This window comes from Tachysurus vachellii, chromosome 11, assembly GCF_030014155.1.
Source record: "Tachysurus vachellii isolate PV-2020 chromosome 11, HZAU_Pvac_v1, whole genome shotgun sequence".
Classification (NCBI taxonomy): domain Eukaryota; kingdom Metazoa; phylum Chordata; class Actinopteri; order Siluriformes; family Bagridae; genus Tachysurus; species Tachysurus vachellii.
In genome coordinates this window covers 10,915,065-10,929,109 of record NC_083470.1, presented here as the reverse complement: position 1 = coordinate 10,929,109, position 14,045 = coordinate 10,915,065, and the positions used below count along the sequence as shown (strand labels likewise).

General features: G+C 36.1%; 3 protein-coding genes across 3 annotated transcripts in view; 1 reads left to right on the top strand and 2 right to left on the bottom strand.

Annotated features, from left to right (window-relative positions):
- The first annotated feature begins 257 nt into the window (after nucleotides 1–257).
- ela2l (elastase 2 like) lies at nucleotides 258–2,805 on the top strand. Its single transcript, XM_060882278.1, has 8 exons — nucleotides 258–383; nucleotides 502–590; nucleotides 732–829; nucleotides 1,356–1,478; nucleotides 1,710–1,846; nucleotides 2,074–2,219; nucleotides 2,445–2,597; nucleotides 2,704–2,805. Exons 1-8 carry the CDS (start codon nucleotides 344–346, stop codon nucleotides 2,719–2,721), a joined length of 804 nt encoding a protein of 267 aa, XP_060738261.1. The 5' UTR covers nucleotides 258–343; the 3' UTR covers nucleotides 2,722–2,805.
- Nucleotides 2,806–3,912: 1,107 nt separating this feature from the next.
- On the bottom strand, nucleotides 3,913–10,351 carry alas2 (aminolevulinate, delta-, synthase 2). The gene is made up of 11 exons (XM_060882277.1): nucleotides 10,210–10,351; nucleotides 8,267–8,428; nucleotides 7,607–7,789; nucleotides 7,362–7,439; nucleotides 7,029–7,251; nucleotides 6,703–6,887; nucleotides 6,249–6,428; nucleotides 5,899–6,063; nucleotides 5,506–5,774; nucleotides 4,853–5,015; nucleotides 3,913–4,752 (listed from the first exon to the last, which is right to left on the bottom strand). The coding sequence occupies exons 2-11, from the start codon at nucleotides 8,415–8,417 to the stop codon at nucleotides 4,586–4,588; spliced, it is 1,764 nt and encodes a 587-aa protein (XP_060738260.1). The 5' UTR covers nucleotides 8,418–8,428; nucleotides 10,210–10,351; the 3' UTR covers nucleotides 3,913–4,585.
- Nucleotides 10,352–11,098: 747 nt separating this feature from the next.
- Nucleotides 11,099–14,045, bottom strand: part of itpr3 (inositol 1,4,5-trisphosphate receptor, type 3) — a 28,982-nt gene continuing 26,035 nt past the window's right edge. Inside the window, exons 53-58 of the mRNA XM_060882430.1 lie at nucleotides 13,532–13,603; nucleotides 13,312–13,430; nucleotides 13,023–13,188; nucleotides 12,649–12,809; nucleotides 12,348–12,509; nucleotides 11,099–11,851 (exon numbers count right to left, since the gene is read on the bottom strand). Coding sequence (XP_060738413.1) covers nucleotides 11,744–11,851; nucleotides 12,348–12,509; nucleotides 12,649–12,809; nucleotides 13,023–13,188; nucleotides 13,312–13,430; nucleotides 13,532–13,603 — 788 coding nt within the window. The 3' untranslated portion in view covers nucleotides 11,099–11,743. The remainder of the gene's footprint in view (nucleotides 11,852–12,347; nucleotides 12,510–12,648; nucleotides 12,810–13,022; nucleotides 13,189–13,311; nucleotides 13,431–13,531; nucleotides 13,604–14,045) is intronic.

Here is a 14,045-nt window from a genome sequence, read left to right as displayed (position 1 = left end):
CATAAGCTCAAAACCGTCTACTACAACAACACATCCATGATCAAAAAATATATGTATGGGTATATTTAAAAAATATATACATTGTTTCTTAATGTTATTGTACAAGCATGAGTTAATTTCATCAGTGAAGTGGATTTCTGTGGACACCCAAAGATGTGAAACTTCTGCACTTCTGACAGGTGTTAGCTTTTCTGATTAGATATATACTGTAGCAGTTCAAGGTGAATCATGCTAAGTTGTGTTTATTTGATTTTCCAGAAAATTTTCCCAGTGGTCAAGTTTCCTTGCTGTCTCAGAGTATATAAACTCCAGGTGGAAGCTGAAAAGAGTGGAAGACACAAACATGATGAAATTTGTGGTCCTAGCTGTTCTGGTAGTTGGAGGTAAGAATCCTGTATCTTCTGAGATGCTCACTGACTTGTGTTTCTCTTTTACTGTATATTGTACTGCTGCAATAGACAATATCTCTCAGTGCTTGGATTATTTTTTTGTCTTTTTTAGCTTATGGGTGTGGGTTGCCCACCTTTCCTCCCATTGTAAAGAGGGTTGTGGGTGGTGAGGATGTCCGTCCCCATAGCTGGCCCTGGCAGGTGAGTCACGTATTTATATTGCCTGCATTTTTAATAAAAGAAGCTACACTACTTTACATAGTTAAACTAGATCTGATTCTAAAGCTACTTTTCATGCTGTTGTACATAAAATGAGTTCATTCATTTATTTTGTTTCTACAGATCTCTCTCCAGTATACCAGTAATGGTAACTGGTACCACACCTGTGGAGGAACTCTGATCTCTGACCAGTGGGTTCTGACCGCTGCTCACTGCATTAGGTAATCACTTAGTCTCACAATATCACTTTATAACACTCAAAGTAAACCTGATGTTGGACTGTAAATGTAAACATGGAGATTTGTTCCCTGTTAAAAATACACAGAGATTGCTGTAATAAAATGCAAATGTGTGAAGTTTGGGACTAAAAAGAAAATCATGCCGGGCTGTAATCTAAATTCTTTATAGTCCCATCTTTCCTGTCAATCACAAAGATACTAGTTCATTATAGGCACCTTTGTAGATAGTCATGTCCTCCATTTGCGTTATACTGCCCTGTGACACAGCATGTGCAGCATTTCTAAAACATACAGATGACTGGTCTAGCATGTCTCTGAGGAAGCATTCCCATGCCACTATTTCCTGTTAGTAGATAGGAAAGAGTTTTATGGGTGAGAATTGGCAGGTGACTGAACTTGTGGGAAATTTGGGGATTTTTTTATTAAAATATATATCAAGTTCAAAAATAGTATTAACACAGATTGTATCAAATTTTGTAACTTAGCTGTATCTTTTGTGATTGTGCAGTTCAAGCAGAACTTACAGAGTTTACCTTGGCAAACACAACCTGAAGCTGGAAGAGAATGACTCTCTGGCAATCAATGCTGGCAAGATCATCGTCCATGAGAAGTGGAATGCTTTCCTTATCCGGTAATAGAAGTGAAACTCATAGCAGGAGCAGAGTTTTTCCAACATATATTTTTCAAATATACATTACTGCTGATATTATATTTATCATAAAAGCTGATGGAATTGTATAGTTATATTTTACAGTCAAAGCAGTTTTGCAAAACTAGTAGCTTAATTTGGGAAATACTACAATAATATTAATATTGGTATCTGTTCCTAATTGAGACCTATTTTATGGCATATGTGCGACAGTAATGACATCGCCCTGGTGAAGCTGGAGACCCCTGTGACTGTTAGTGATACCATCACACCTGCATGTCTTCCACAGGAAGGTTACATTTTGCCCAATGACGCTCCCTGCTACGTCACTGGCTGGGGACGCATGAAGAGTGAGCTTCCTGCACACTACTGCCCATTACACTAAACACTTTAAAATTAGAAAAGAATTCAGTGTAAAAACAAATAAACAAACAAAAAAAAAACAACCGTAGTTCTTTTTACACAGGCTACACTAATCTCCTCCTGTCCAAGTGTTTTAGCATCTGAGATCTAACATTCTGAAGCTCCAGACGTTTGGAGATTTGGTTATATAATTTTTATTTTCCTCCTTCTCTAGCTGGAGGCCCCATTGCAGATATCCTGCAGCAGGCTCTTCTCCCTGTGGTTGACTTTGCTACCTGCACTAAACCTGACTGGTGGGGATCTCAAGTTAAGGACACAATGGTCTGTGCTGGAGGAGATGGCATTGTGTCTGGGTGCAATGTAAGTGTTGCATGTGAAATGCTTTATGAACAGTTAAACCTATTAGACAAAGTTGGGCATGGACTTGGAGTTACATTCATGTCACATTATAAACAAACCTGTTATTTCTATAAATTCTGTGTTCTGATGCCCTGGCACTCACTTGAAAGAAACTGCATGTGTTTGATTAAGTCGTAAATGTTTTCAGAGTATTTATTTAATCTACCTGGGTGTTATATGATTTAGGGTGATTCTGGTGGCCCCCTGAACTGCCAGAATGCTGATGGTGCCTGGGAAGTCCATGGTATTGTGAGCTTCGGCTCTGGCCTGAGTTGCAATTACCCCAAGAAGCCAACAGTCTTCACCCAAGTCAGCTCCTACATCAGCTGGATCAGCAATGTAAGTTTAATAATGTCCTGCTGATGAACACTAGAAATGTTCTATGCTAGAAAGTGATATCAAACAGTACTGTGTCTAAGCAAAATGTATTTTTTACTGTTTACAGACCATGGCCAGCAATTAGGGACGGCTTGGACGACATGAAATCTTTCTCTACATTGTACAATACAACTCTACAATAAAGCAAAAAACATCAGTTTGAAAGTGATTTGTTGGTTGTATATTTCTTTCCTATCCAAACAGATAGCGCTTCAAGAAATTTCAAGGTAATTTCTAGCTTAAAGTACAGACCTTATTTTCAACCATACATGGGATCACCTCCAAGAAGGTTTTTGAAAGTACACCATTTAAAAGCAGATAAAAGTTGAAGATATAATGAAAGCTTTAATATAATTTTATTTTTAAAATCTTGTAATTATAGAATATTTTTACCCCTAAATGTTTAATACAGACGAAATTGAAAATAAATTTAGTTTATACACCCCAACTCTCCTTATTCTCATAATTGCTGTTAATTGTTACTGCTGCTTATGTTTATAGTAACATAATATATGGTGAATGGAGTTTTAACCCTTAGCTGTTTAGGTCATTTTTTGTCAAAATCCCATATATATATATATAAATATGGGATTAGGCAGGGTTGGTGTTAGACTTTTCAAACAGAAGATTGTAAATGTCAGAGAAAGAGGGAGATGAAATTGATCATAGGACAACATATAATTTTGTGATCCATTAAAAACATCAAGATTGTCAGAAATATTAATCTATATTTTTCAATATTGTCAAACTTGTAATGCATGTAATAAAACAATGTAAAACTGGAATTATTGTTTGGAATTTCATTTAAACAGTAACACAGAGAGTACAGTAATCAGCTTAAAAATCAACTTAACTGAGAAAAAGAAATACATCTCTAAAGAGAATTTCATTTTACTGGGGTAAAAAGGTTTTGCATGCCTTGTGGGTCCCATTATTTTTGCCAATCATGGAAAGGGTCCAAATGAACAAACTCAGAAAGCAGTGTGCTGACCTATTGTACAAATTACTGTGCTATTTTTCCTGAACCTAAAATTAGAAGGCTAATAAATGTTGGATTTTCTCATATTGTATATGTAAAGTTATTTACTTTACCTACTAGGAAACATTTCATTAATTTAAAAAATTGTGTGTGTCGGGGGTCTTCATGATTACATTAGTAGCTGCTACATGTGATAAGGGAGCATTAGTGGGTGGATGACCAAATTAGAAAAAGATGAAAACATGCTTAAAAAGAAGCTCTGGTGTCTAGAGAATTGAACATGATGGTTTCAAAAAATGCAATACAAGAGCAATACAAGTTTTATTTCATTTCTTATAAAACCATGGCTTCAAGAATATAAAATGATCTAAAGAAGCAAAGCAGACTGACGCTGTATTTGCTGAGGTCATCATGCACATTCCTGCCTCAATGCATTACCCAAATAGCAAAGATAATGTGATAACTTTAAGGTTTTAATCCCAACTCTTTCCACAAGGACAGTTGTTGTTATGAAATTAGCAAGTGTAACTCTATGGCTAATGATGATATTTAGACTGTAGCCAAGATTTTAGGATATTAGCTATTACATCCAAAATCAAGTCCCATGCATAAGGGACCTGGATGAGGCTTAATGCAGAGAGAGTTAGTACAGGACCTGTATCTGATAAAGGAAATGTGAGTCAAAATATTTAATAAAATATAAAGTATTTAAATATTTTTGAATAGTTTCCATTAAAAGTGCCCATGTGCAGGTTTTTAATATGCAGAGGGGACACAACATTAATATTCCATAATACGGTATAAAATCCAAAAGCACCAAAGCTAGTACTAATAATGTAACTGCAGCAGGCGACAATAATGTATGACAGTGTGAAAGGAGATATCTCAACATTTATGATTTTTTCTTTAATAATGATGCCAGCTGGTTATACTAAATGCTGCTTTCCATCTTTCTTCCATTTCATCATTCTTATTGTGCTGCAACTGTAATATATCTTGGTTCCATGTTGCCAAAGTAACTTTTCTCCCACTCGCTCATAAGGTCAAAGTTGAGGGGACGGTCACAGAAAGTGCAGGAGGCTGTTGCAGAGGTATTGAGTGGCAGTCCAACTTCCTGCCATATGTCCACCAATTTTTCTGTCAAAGATAAATAAGTAAATAAATAAATAGACAACATTAGTATATAATATTTAACACTTATTGTAACTAACATGTTTCAGGACTAACTTCCACTCACCCACAAAGTAGTCCATCATGATGGGGTTGTGGAAAGGGGATGGTGCCAAACGCAGCAACTCTTCTCCACGTGGCACAGTTGGGTAGTTTATTGCCTGTACATATATATTGTGTCTCTCCAGCAGAATATCACACACCTTGGAGTTTTTCTCTGCATTTCCAACCTGTGATATGATATTAATTAAAACAGATTTATTTTAGGCATACTTCCAAGAAACCACACATAAAAGAAGTATTACATAACACTGCAGGGGGCACGTGCACACACATTCACATATGTGCAATTTAGTGTTGCTACCTCAATGGTTCAATTGTGAACTCGTTCATGTGGAGCTTCACATTTTCTCCCTACAATAGCTTTCTCATTATGCCCACTCCCAGTTCATCCTGACATGGTCAGTGCATTTTCCTGTGTCATGTGCATGTTTTTGGGATAGGCACTGGATCTAGCCTGTACAGTATTACATCATTCATTGTTCTCAACAATTCTGATTAATCTCATTTACTATTTATTAAGCCTGATATAAGTTACTGTACTTGTATTCTAAAAAGGCACAATGTGGGCCAAACTGTGGATCTGAAAATCTCCAAACTAAAAACAACCATGGTTGATAATGATTATGGTGTTATTAGCTCAGACACAGTGGCACTAACCCGTATTGGGATAATATGGCTTGGGCAGTTGATGACAGGCAGACCTGCATCCAACAAAAGCTGCCTCATATGCTTAACATTCCTCTGGTGAGCTCGGCGCAGTGCCTGACCCTCTGAGCTCATCAGAACCCGTACAGACTCCAGAGCTCCAGCCAGCACCATTGGAGGCAGTGAAGTGGTGAAGATGAAGCCTGCTGCATAGGATCGCACTGTGTCCACCAGTGCAGCAGTGCTGGCTATGTAGCCTCCCACACAGCCAAATGCCTTACCTGCACACATGCAAGACATCAAAAGGTTAATGAAATGGACTATACTTAAAAAATGTATTGTAATGTTAATATTACATATTAAGAAATATGAAATATGAAATATGAAATATTAAGTCTTTCTTACCCAGTGTACCAGAGACAATATCAATCTTGTGCATGATGCCATCTCTCTCACCGACCCCTGCTCCATGTGGTCCATACAGGCCTACTGCATGAACCTCATCCACAAAGGTGAGAGCTCCATATTTGTGTGCAACGTCACACAGCTCTTCCAGAGGGCAGATAGCACCTAGGGTAAAAATAATATCAAGTGCTTACACTGGAATGGATAAAATAGGTATTTAATTAAAAGCAAGTCTGTCCTTAAGACCTCTTCTCTATTAAAGTATTGTCATTTGTACTTAGACTTGCCTCTGTTTTACAGTTTTACTCAGAACTACAGTCATTTTTTTACAATACAAAATATTTTCTCACCGTCCATGGAGTGCACTGTTTCAAATGCCACAATTTTAGGTGTCTTTGGATCAGCACGACTGAGAAGCTCTTCTAGATGTTTTGCATCATTGTGACGGAAGATGAAACGGTTGGCTCCACTATTCCTGATGCCCTGAATCATGGAGGCATGATTCCCCATGTCTGAATAGATTTCACACCCTAAACAGATATATGTAAAATAGCAATTAGATATTATTTATGAAACTAAATAAAATCCAACAGAACATTTAATATATAGACAGCACTGGAAAATTTATAATAAACAATAAATAGCAAAATTAAATTAAATTAAATTAAATTAAATTAAATTAAATTAAATTAAATTAAATTAAATTAAATTAAAGAATGGAAACAATTGCAAACTGCACCTTCAACAAAGTCACCAAAAATGTCTGTGGGAGAATGGAACTGTATCTGATGTCTCAATGATTACCTGGAAGCATTTTTGCCAGAGTGAATAGGGTGGAATCGTTGGCCACAAAGCATGAGGAGAAGACAAGGGCTGCATCTTTTCGGTGAAGAAGGGCCAGTTCTTTCTCAAGAGCCACATGGTAGTAACTTGTCCCAGAGATATTCCTGGTGCCACCTGCTCCTGCACCATTTTTTTCCAAAACGTCCCTGAGATACAGATCATTAATGAATGTAGTTTAAATGCATTGTCAATTAGCAGCTTCATTAAAATCATGTTCTTGAAGTTCATTACTAAGAAATAATATGCTTTTAAATTCTTCAGATCAGGAAGATCTGTTGGGAGCTGACCATATTGCTTTGATGACACGTGGATGACGACTCATGCCCAAGTAGTCGTTGCTGCACCAAACAGACACCTGTGAGCCAATGCGACCTGGAACAGAATAATCCTCAGCAAAGGGGAAAACATCTGCAAACCGATTCACCGTCTTAAAGACACGGTAGGTGTGATCATTCCTCTTCTCAATGATCTTCTGAGTGAAGAAGTCATCATAGTCAAAACTGGGTCCGACTGAGTGTGAAGATAAAAAAATAAAAATATCTTCACAAACTACCAACAGAACAATTTAACGTACATATCCCATCATATTCATGTTTGAATAAACTACAATATGCACTAACCAATGTTGTCTTTCAGAAGGTGTGTTGGGAAAGATGACTGAAGTCCCTGTAAACCACTAAACACAGAGCTGATTGTTCCTACATAGACGAGAGCAGCACAAGAAACACAAAGATTTATACAAATATAAACTACAATATAGCCATTAAATGTACTGTTTATAAAGTATGCTATTCTTACATTATATCTTCTTTATATTTCAGCACATAATATTCAACTCATTGTAGTGTAAAAGCAGCAGATTTACCTGAAGTTACTTCCTCCTCTGAAATAGGAGGCAGTGCTGAGTGGACATCCTCCTGAAATTGAGGGCTAGCTTTAACTAGTCCAATCTTAGAGGAGACAAAGGGACAGGCCTTAGTCATGGACACAGCAACCTGAGCAGCAGATGTAGCCAAGGAGCGTTTGGTTTCCTTATGTGGCAGCAAACCTGTACAGAAAAATACTTCAGACATGAATCAATTATAGATTTGTACAAAATAAGCAGAATGCCAGAATAAAAAAAAATGTGGTAAAAAAATTCCAGATTTTCTGTTTATCTAATTCTTAAACCTTTTAAACCTCTTTCGCACGTACATTAGTAGCAGTAGTAGTAGAAGTAGTAGTAGAAGTAGTAGTAGCCTTAAATGCTTAAATAGAATACTAACTCTATGGGTTAAACCTTCATAAAGGGTAAAGCGTTTATAAATCATATATCATATGTCCTGGGATCATCTATAGCAGCAGATGCTTGACAATCCTGGTGCTTTGACAAGTTGTTTCTTGCCTGTGCCTAATGTGTCTTAATTAATTATCTAGTAGGCTCAATAATCGCTACCATGCACTACCAAAGAAAGTGCAGTAGTAGTAGGCTACATGTGCCTATGTCATGCTCTGTGAATGACATGTTTTACTGACAGCAGCTTACCATTTTCATCCTGACCCTGAGTGGACTGTACGCTGATCCGGCGGAGAATGATGGGGCATCGGTCAGCCATCCCCAAAAATCCCCCTACATGTCTCAAAGTCGGGACCGGAGAGGACTTCAGGAATGGACAACGATGCAGAAAGGCAGACATGACTTCACCAGCTGACGGAAGGAGAAAGAAAGAGTCATTTATATTTAGCCCCAATGAGGTAGACACAACAAAACACCTAACAGAAAGAAGATTATAATTCCTTTTAATTCTATGTAGCTACAATAAGATTCTGCTAATTTAATTTCTAAGCAAGTATCTACATTTAAAATCTTGTAATTAAAAGTTTGTAATTAAAAATTATATTTTTATTTGCGTTATCTATATGTTTGTTTGTTTGTTTGTTTGTTTAATGAAGGATTGTAAAAAGACTTCAGTGTTATAGTATAAATAGTATAGTATAGTATAAATAGTAAGTATATCATTTATAATCCACATAACATACAGTAATATGTTTTGCGTTCCAATAAATTAAATTAGTATTAATGGCTCGTTACATTAGTATTTTTCGATCATAATTATTCCAGATGGTCTAATATTTATAATAATATAAACAATTGGTATAGCAGAAACAAAGAAACAAACAGTATTATGTTTAAACAGTATTATGCGAACACTTGTGTTTCATCCATTTTAATGACCACCACCCATCAGCCCTAAAGATTAAGTAGCACACTTCTTGCCCTTCAGCCCTAAAGATTAAGTGGCACACTTCACATGGCTAAGGCTTTTTTCTTGCCCCTGTGGCTGCGGGTGTGGTGTGTAAGCGCCCATTTATCAGTGGTACACAGCTTCTCTCTCTGCTTCACTCCCTGTGCTGAACACTGTCAGATAGACGTCACAACGCCGATAACTAGCACGTCACATTCTTTATTATCAACCTTAAATTAAGGATTAATTAGCTCAGTAGCTAATACTATGAATTTTCAACAAAAACCTACCTGCCTTTTAATTTATTTATTCATCAGATGCAGGAGAATTGATATTGATAGGCTTTTCTCTCTTAATTTCAGCTAGACACCTTAGTTCAAATTTATGGGTGTAGAGGTCTCTAAATGATTTGAAGGTAGAACGAAAATTATTTCAGAGATCAGATAGAACATTACAAATACTACTTTTTAAATTTGTCCTCTCAATTACATGCCTGCACCAAGTATTTGTAAATATCCTTTACTTGGCACCGGCTCTTTAAAGTCTCGGTGGTAAAAACATGCTGTTTTGTGCTTCACTGTTTTTAATTCATCACCTATCCATCTGCCACATCAGATAAGCAACATAAACATAACAAAGGCACAAGCAGCTTGTTTACTTACCTGTATATTTACTAATACTTTACTAATACCAATATCATCAGCAGTAGTAACAACGACAACAATACTACTACTACTACTACTACTACTACTACTAATAATAATAATAATAATAATAATAATAATAATAATAATAGTAATTATAATACTTATTATTAATTTCTTCTTATTATTGTTGTTGTTGTTATAATGATAATAATAATAATACTTTATTATTATTATTATTATTATTATTATTATTATTATTAGTATTATTATTATTGTAGTCGTAGTTGTTGTTGTTGCCTTTTTTTTCTTTTTTTTCTTTTTTTTTTTAAAAATCTCACCGTGCTTTACATCTAAACGAATTAAAGGCCAAAGGGATATTTATGTACATTTGATGTATGGGTATGACATATATTTATTTATTATTACATATGTATTTAGCCTATAGTGAACGTAGAATGTATATATAGAGGTAATAAAAAGTCTAGAGGATATTGTATTCTTTTAAAGTTTGTACTTTTTTTTTAACGTACTCTACACTCCCCATACACAACCTAAAACAAGAACCATTTTTAAAGAAAACGTTTACAGTCTCCTACCTGTTGACCTGCACTGAGGACGAACGCCTGAACGTGAACAAATGCGTCAGTTCACTAGACCGAGCTGTACGGGATTGAGCGTAATAAGCGCAGTTTGTGCGTCCGCCCACTCAGTAACATACAGACCAACCCACTGATACCCTTTACTTACTAACTTACTACCCAGATGAATAGAAGAGGGTGGGGTGTTGTTTGGGGCTCTAAAGGGTCCATAAAACGTTAACGGTTAAAGGCCATTAACTACGATTCCACCCTTAACGTTCCCGTTTCTATTTGAAAGCTGCTTGCTACCTACAGTAACTACACCCTGAACAGGTGGATTTAAAGGAGGCAGCTGATTTAGTGTAGGAGGAGAAAGAAAAGGGTGCATCTGGCTTAATAAAATGTTCTTCACAATCATTATTGGCATTTTCATATTAAAATGTTCAATGCAAGTGTCATAAAGGTATTTTGGTCTCTATGGCTATGCTGTTAATGTTATTAATAATGATCTATCATTCATTCATCTTTAGTGTCCTGGTCAGGGCCACAGTGGGTCCAGAACCCAGGCTAGTTTTTGGACAGTTTTTTGGACAGTAGGAGGAAACCAGAGAGAGCAGAGGAAGACAATGATTTTATTTAGCATACTTTCTCATTTCTGAAATTCATTTTAGCTATATGATTAGTGACTCTACTCCTTAATTTTACCTCATACCTTTCCTCTACCTCATACCGTTACCTTTACCTTTACCCGAGTCCATGATTATCCTATTTACAGAAAATCAAACACAACCACAATTTATGCTGCTAGTAGTATGTACTATGTAGGCTTACATCGAAATGTAATTTGGCCCATATAAATTTTTGCATTTCTGAAATGGAGTTGAAAAATACATAGCACACATTTGGCACTTTTTTGACACTATAGTTTTATTAAATTATTTTTGTTTATACTCTTCTCCCACATCCCATTTAAAAATGGGCTTCATATAAGTAATTCTTTTTATTTTTGTTGTTGTTTTGTTTGTTTGGTTGTTTACATTTTTTTTAAAACATGAGCTTCTACAGTTCTGTAGTAATAAAAAAAAAGAGAGAACATATCATAAATTTAAATATGCTGTTAAATAGCTATGTACAGTCTGTAATCTGTCCCACTACCATTCTCATCACTTCAATTCATGTGATTAAACAGATCATCAAAAAGAACAATTTCATGTGACCATTGCTGCATTAGGCACTTTTTAGAAGTAGTAGAGTTAGCACAAATGTATAAGTTAATTAATAAAATTCTAACAAAATATATTACAGATATTTCATTACTTTAAAATGTGACCAAGCAAAACATGAAAATGGTACAGTATATTCTTTTCCCATATAACCAAAAAAAAAAGCCAGTCATAACTGTAACATTCAGGTCACATTCAGGGCAAGTATTTAACCAAACCTGACTGCATTAATGCATACTTAATGCATACATTCAAAAAACCTATCGAGTCAGTAAAATCCTCAACTCAGATCCGAACATTGATGAGCTGGTAGAAGTAAGTATATAAAATTAAGTCTTGGAGTTTCCTCCAGCAGCACTAGGGGGCATTACAGCATTAGAGCCAGTTTGGACATCCACAAAGCCCATCCTCTGCCTCCTCTTCCTTTGCTCTGTCATCTGCATGGGAAGCACACCAGTGTTAACAGCAAACACTGATAATATGACCTACTCACTTAATTATTGGGCAACAATAACTGCTACGTACTGCAGTAGCAGCAATTAAGTCAAATAAATAAGGGCTCAAAAGTGAAGTCAAATGTAAACACTGATATTGAACAGCTACATCATGGTAGGGTTAGGGTTAGACAAGGGTAGGGTTAGGGTTAAATACTACATTCATTAAATAAAAGCATGTTGAGAAATATAGCCTAAAATTTTACATTAGTTCTTCTCTCAATCTTAAAATTACACATTGTAAATGCCTTCATCCTCCATGCAAACAAAGTGCTGCTCCTAATTTTTATGTATCTAATTCCACCTGTCAACATCTGTCAGTCTGCCCAACTTTACAGATCAGTTTAACACACTGTGGGGAGAGATTTGAATGCCTTCTTCTGTATGCGCAGTGAATATTTTTAGTGTTGCGTCACTTGTGAGCACTCATTTGCCTCACCTGTTCTTTCAGCTCTGTTAACTGGCCACTAAGAAGTGTAACAACTTTCATGGTGTTCGAGAGTTTGTCCTGTAGGATCCTGATCTCATTTTGTTCCCCTTCTCCTTCAGACACAACCAGAGACATGGCCTGCATCCGTGGGAACCAATCCAGGTTCTTGTTCTACAAAAAAAAGAACATTATACTTTTAACTTGTGTTGTTATTTCACCTTTAATGAAACCTGTTTAGCATGCTTTAATTACCTAAATATTGTGAGATTATAGCTAAATTTGTTCAATGAACACAATAAAAATAATTCACCTTTATCATATGGGCCACATAGCTCTCTGGGCCAGTGTAGTCAGTTTTGTTCTTCTCTCGCACAAGTACAATGAAGTAAAGGTAGTTCCAGATGTTGTGCTCTAATTTAATGTGCTCCTCGAAAGACACTGTCTTGTTGTCAAACTTGTCCCTCTCAAGACCTTTTGTCAGAAAAATTAAACCACAACTGTCAAAAAGTCCAAAAGCTAAAGCATCTATATGAAGCTGTTTATCAGAGAAGTTCCAGTGTAGAGGATTTATACGTAATTTTACATTAGATTACAGATTTCACACAGGACACATGGTTCTGTGTTTCCAAACCATAACACACAGTAGATGGAGGAACTACCGATCTCTCATTATTAATCTCTTACCGCAGATAAAGCAGGTGGTCTTCAAGATCTCCTCTTTCTTCTGCTTCTCACTACGCAGGTCAGCAAAGGTGTCAATAATCACACCAAAGATCAGGTTCAGTACAATGATGATGACAATAAAGTAGAAGAGAAGATCGTATATCACACGTGCAGGAAACAGCGTCTCCTATACAGTGAGTGTAAGAAATCTTTAGTTTGCACATACTAATGTCAATTCTTCTATGTACTATAATTCAAATATGTATTGCGATATATTTATGTATGTAAGGGCATGCATTTGTCTTCTCACATTTTTTGAGGGTTTGCGTAGGACATCTCCGACACCTCCCCCATTCCGTAGGCCGTGATTCAGCACAGTGGTTATACACATAAATAGTGTGTCACAGGCTCGCTCTGTGTTATCTTCATCTGCAAGATAAAGTCAGAGAATGGAGTTAATGGAACCTTTGACTCAGATACTTCAGACTTACAATACTAGAGAAGTTTAATGCAGTAAGTATAAGACTAACCCTCTGATGTTACTGTAAGTCCGGTTTCTTCATTGCAGTCCACTCCATCTGCACTGCAGTTCCCCTCAGAATCTAAATTAAGCACAATCAGTTGTTTATCAATTCCTTGATAAACAATTTGGTCTAATGTATTCCCCCTAAAATTTGGTCAAAAGCTATTTTATTTCTCCTCTTTCTTTTGTACAATAGCTACCATTTACAGTTTACATTTCCTCCAATACACATAGACAGTACACAAGCCAGATGCCACATCTTTTTTGCTGTTCATATAATGCCTATACATAGATACAGTGGATTGCAAAAGTATTCAGCACAGCTGGAATTGATATTATTTGTCTGACTAATGGTATTTAAAATAGAGCTTCACAATTTAAAGAGTCTAAGAACTGAAGTGACATAATTTTAACTCCTATTTTCTGAATTAAAGAAACACCTCAGATAATATGTCATTAAAGAGACTGCAAGTTTGAACTAAAGCAATACTAACAAAATGTCATAATTTAATAATAGGGAA

Excerpts from the sequence above, each read along its gene's own strand:
- ela2l (XM_060882278.1), top strand. The coding sequence starts at position 344 with ATGATGAAATTTGTGGTCCTAGCTGTTCTGGTAGTTGGAG. Across the intron at positions 1,479-1,709 it reads TGGAATGCTTTCCTTATCCG|TAATGACATCGCCCTGGTGA; the intron begins GTAATAGAAGTG and ends TATGTGCGACAG. Across the intron at positions 2,220-2,444 it reads GCATTGTGTCTGGGTGCAAT|GGTGATTCTGGTGGCCCCCT; the intron begins GTAAGTGTTGCA and ends TATATGATTTAG.
- alas2 (XM_060882277.1), bottom strand. The coding sequence starts at position 8,417 with ATGTCTGCCTTTCTGCATCGTTGTCCATTCCTGAAGTCCTCTCCGGTC. Across the intron at positions 7,790-8,266 it reads TCAGGGTCAGGATGAAAATG|GTTTGCTGCCACATAAGGAA; the intron begins GTAAGCTGCTGT and ends TTTTCTGTACAG. Across the intron at positions 4,753-4,852 it reads CATGATGGACTACTTTGTGG|AAAAATTGGTGGACATATGG; the intron begins GTGAGTGGAAGT and ends TATCTTTGACAG.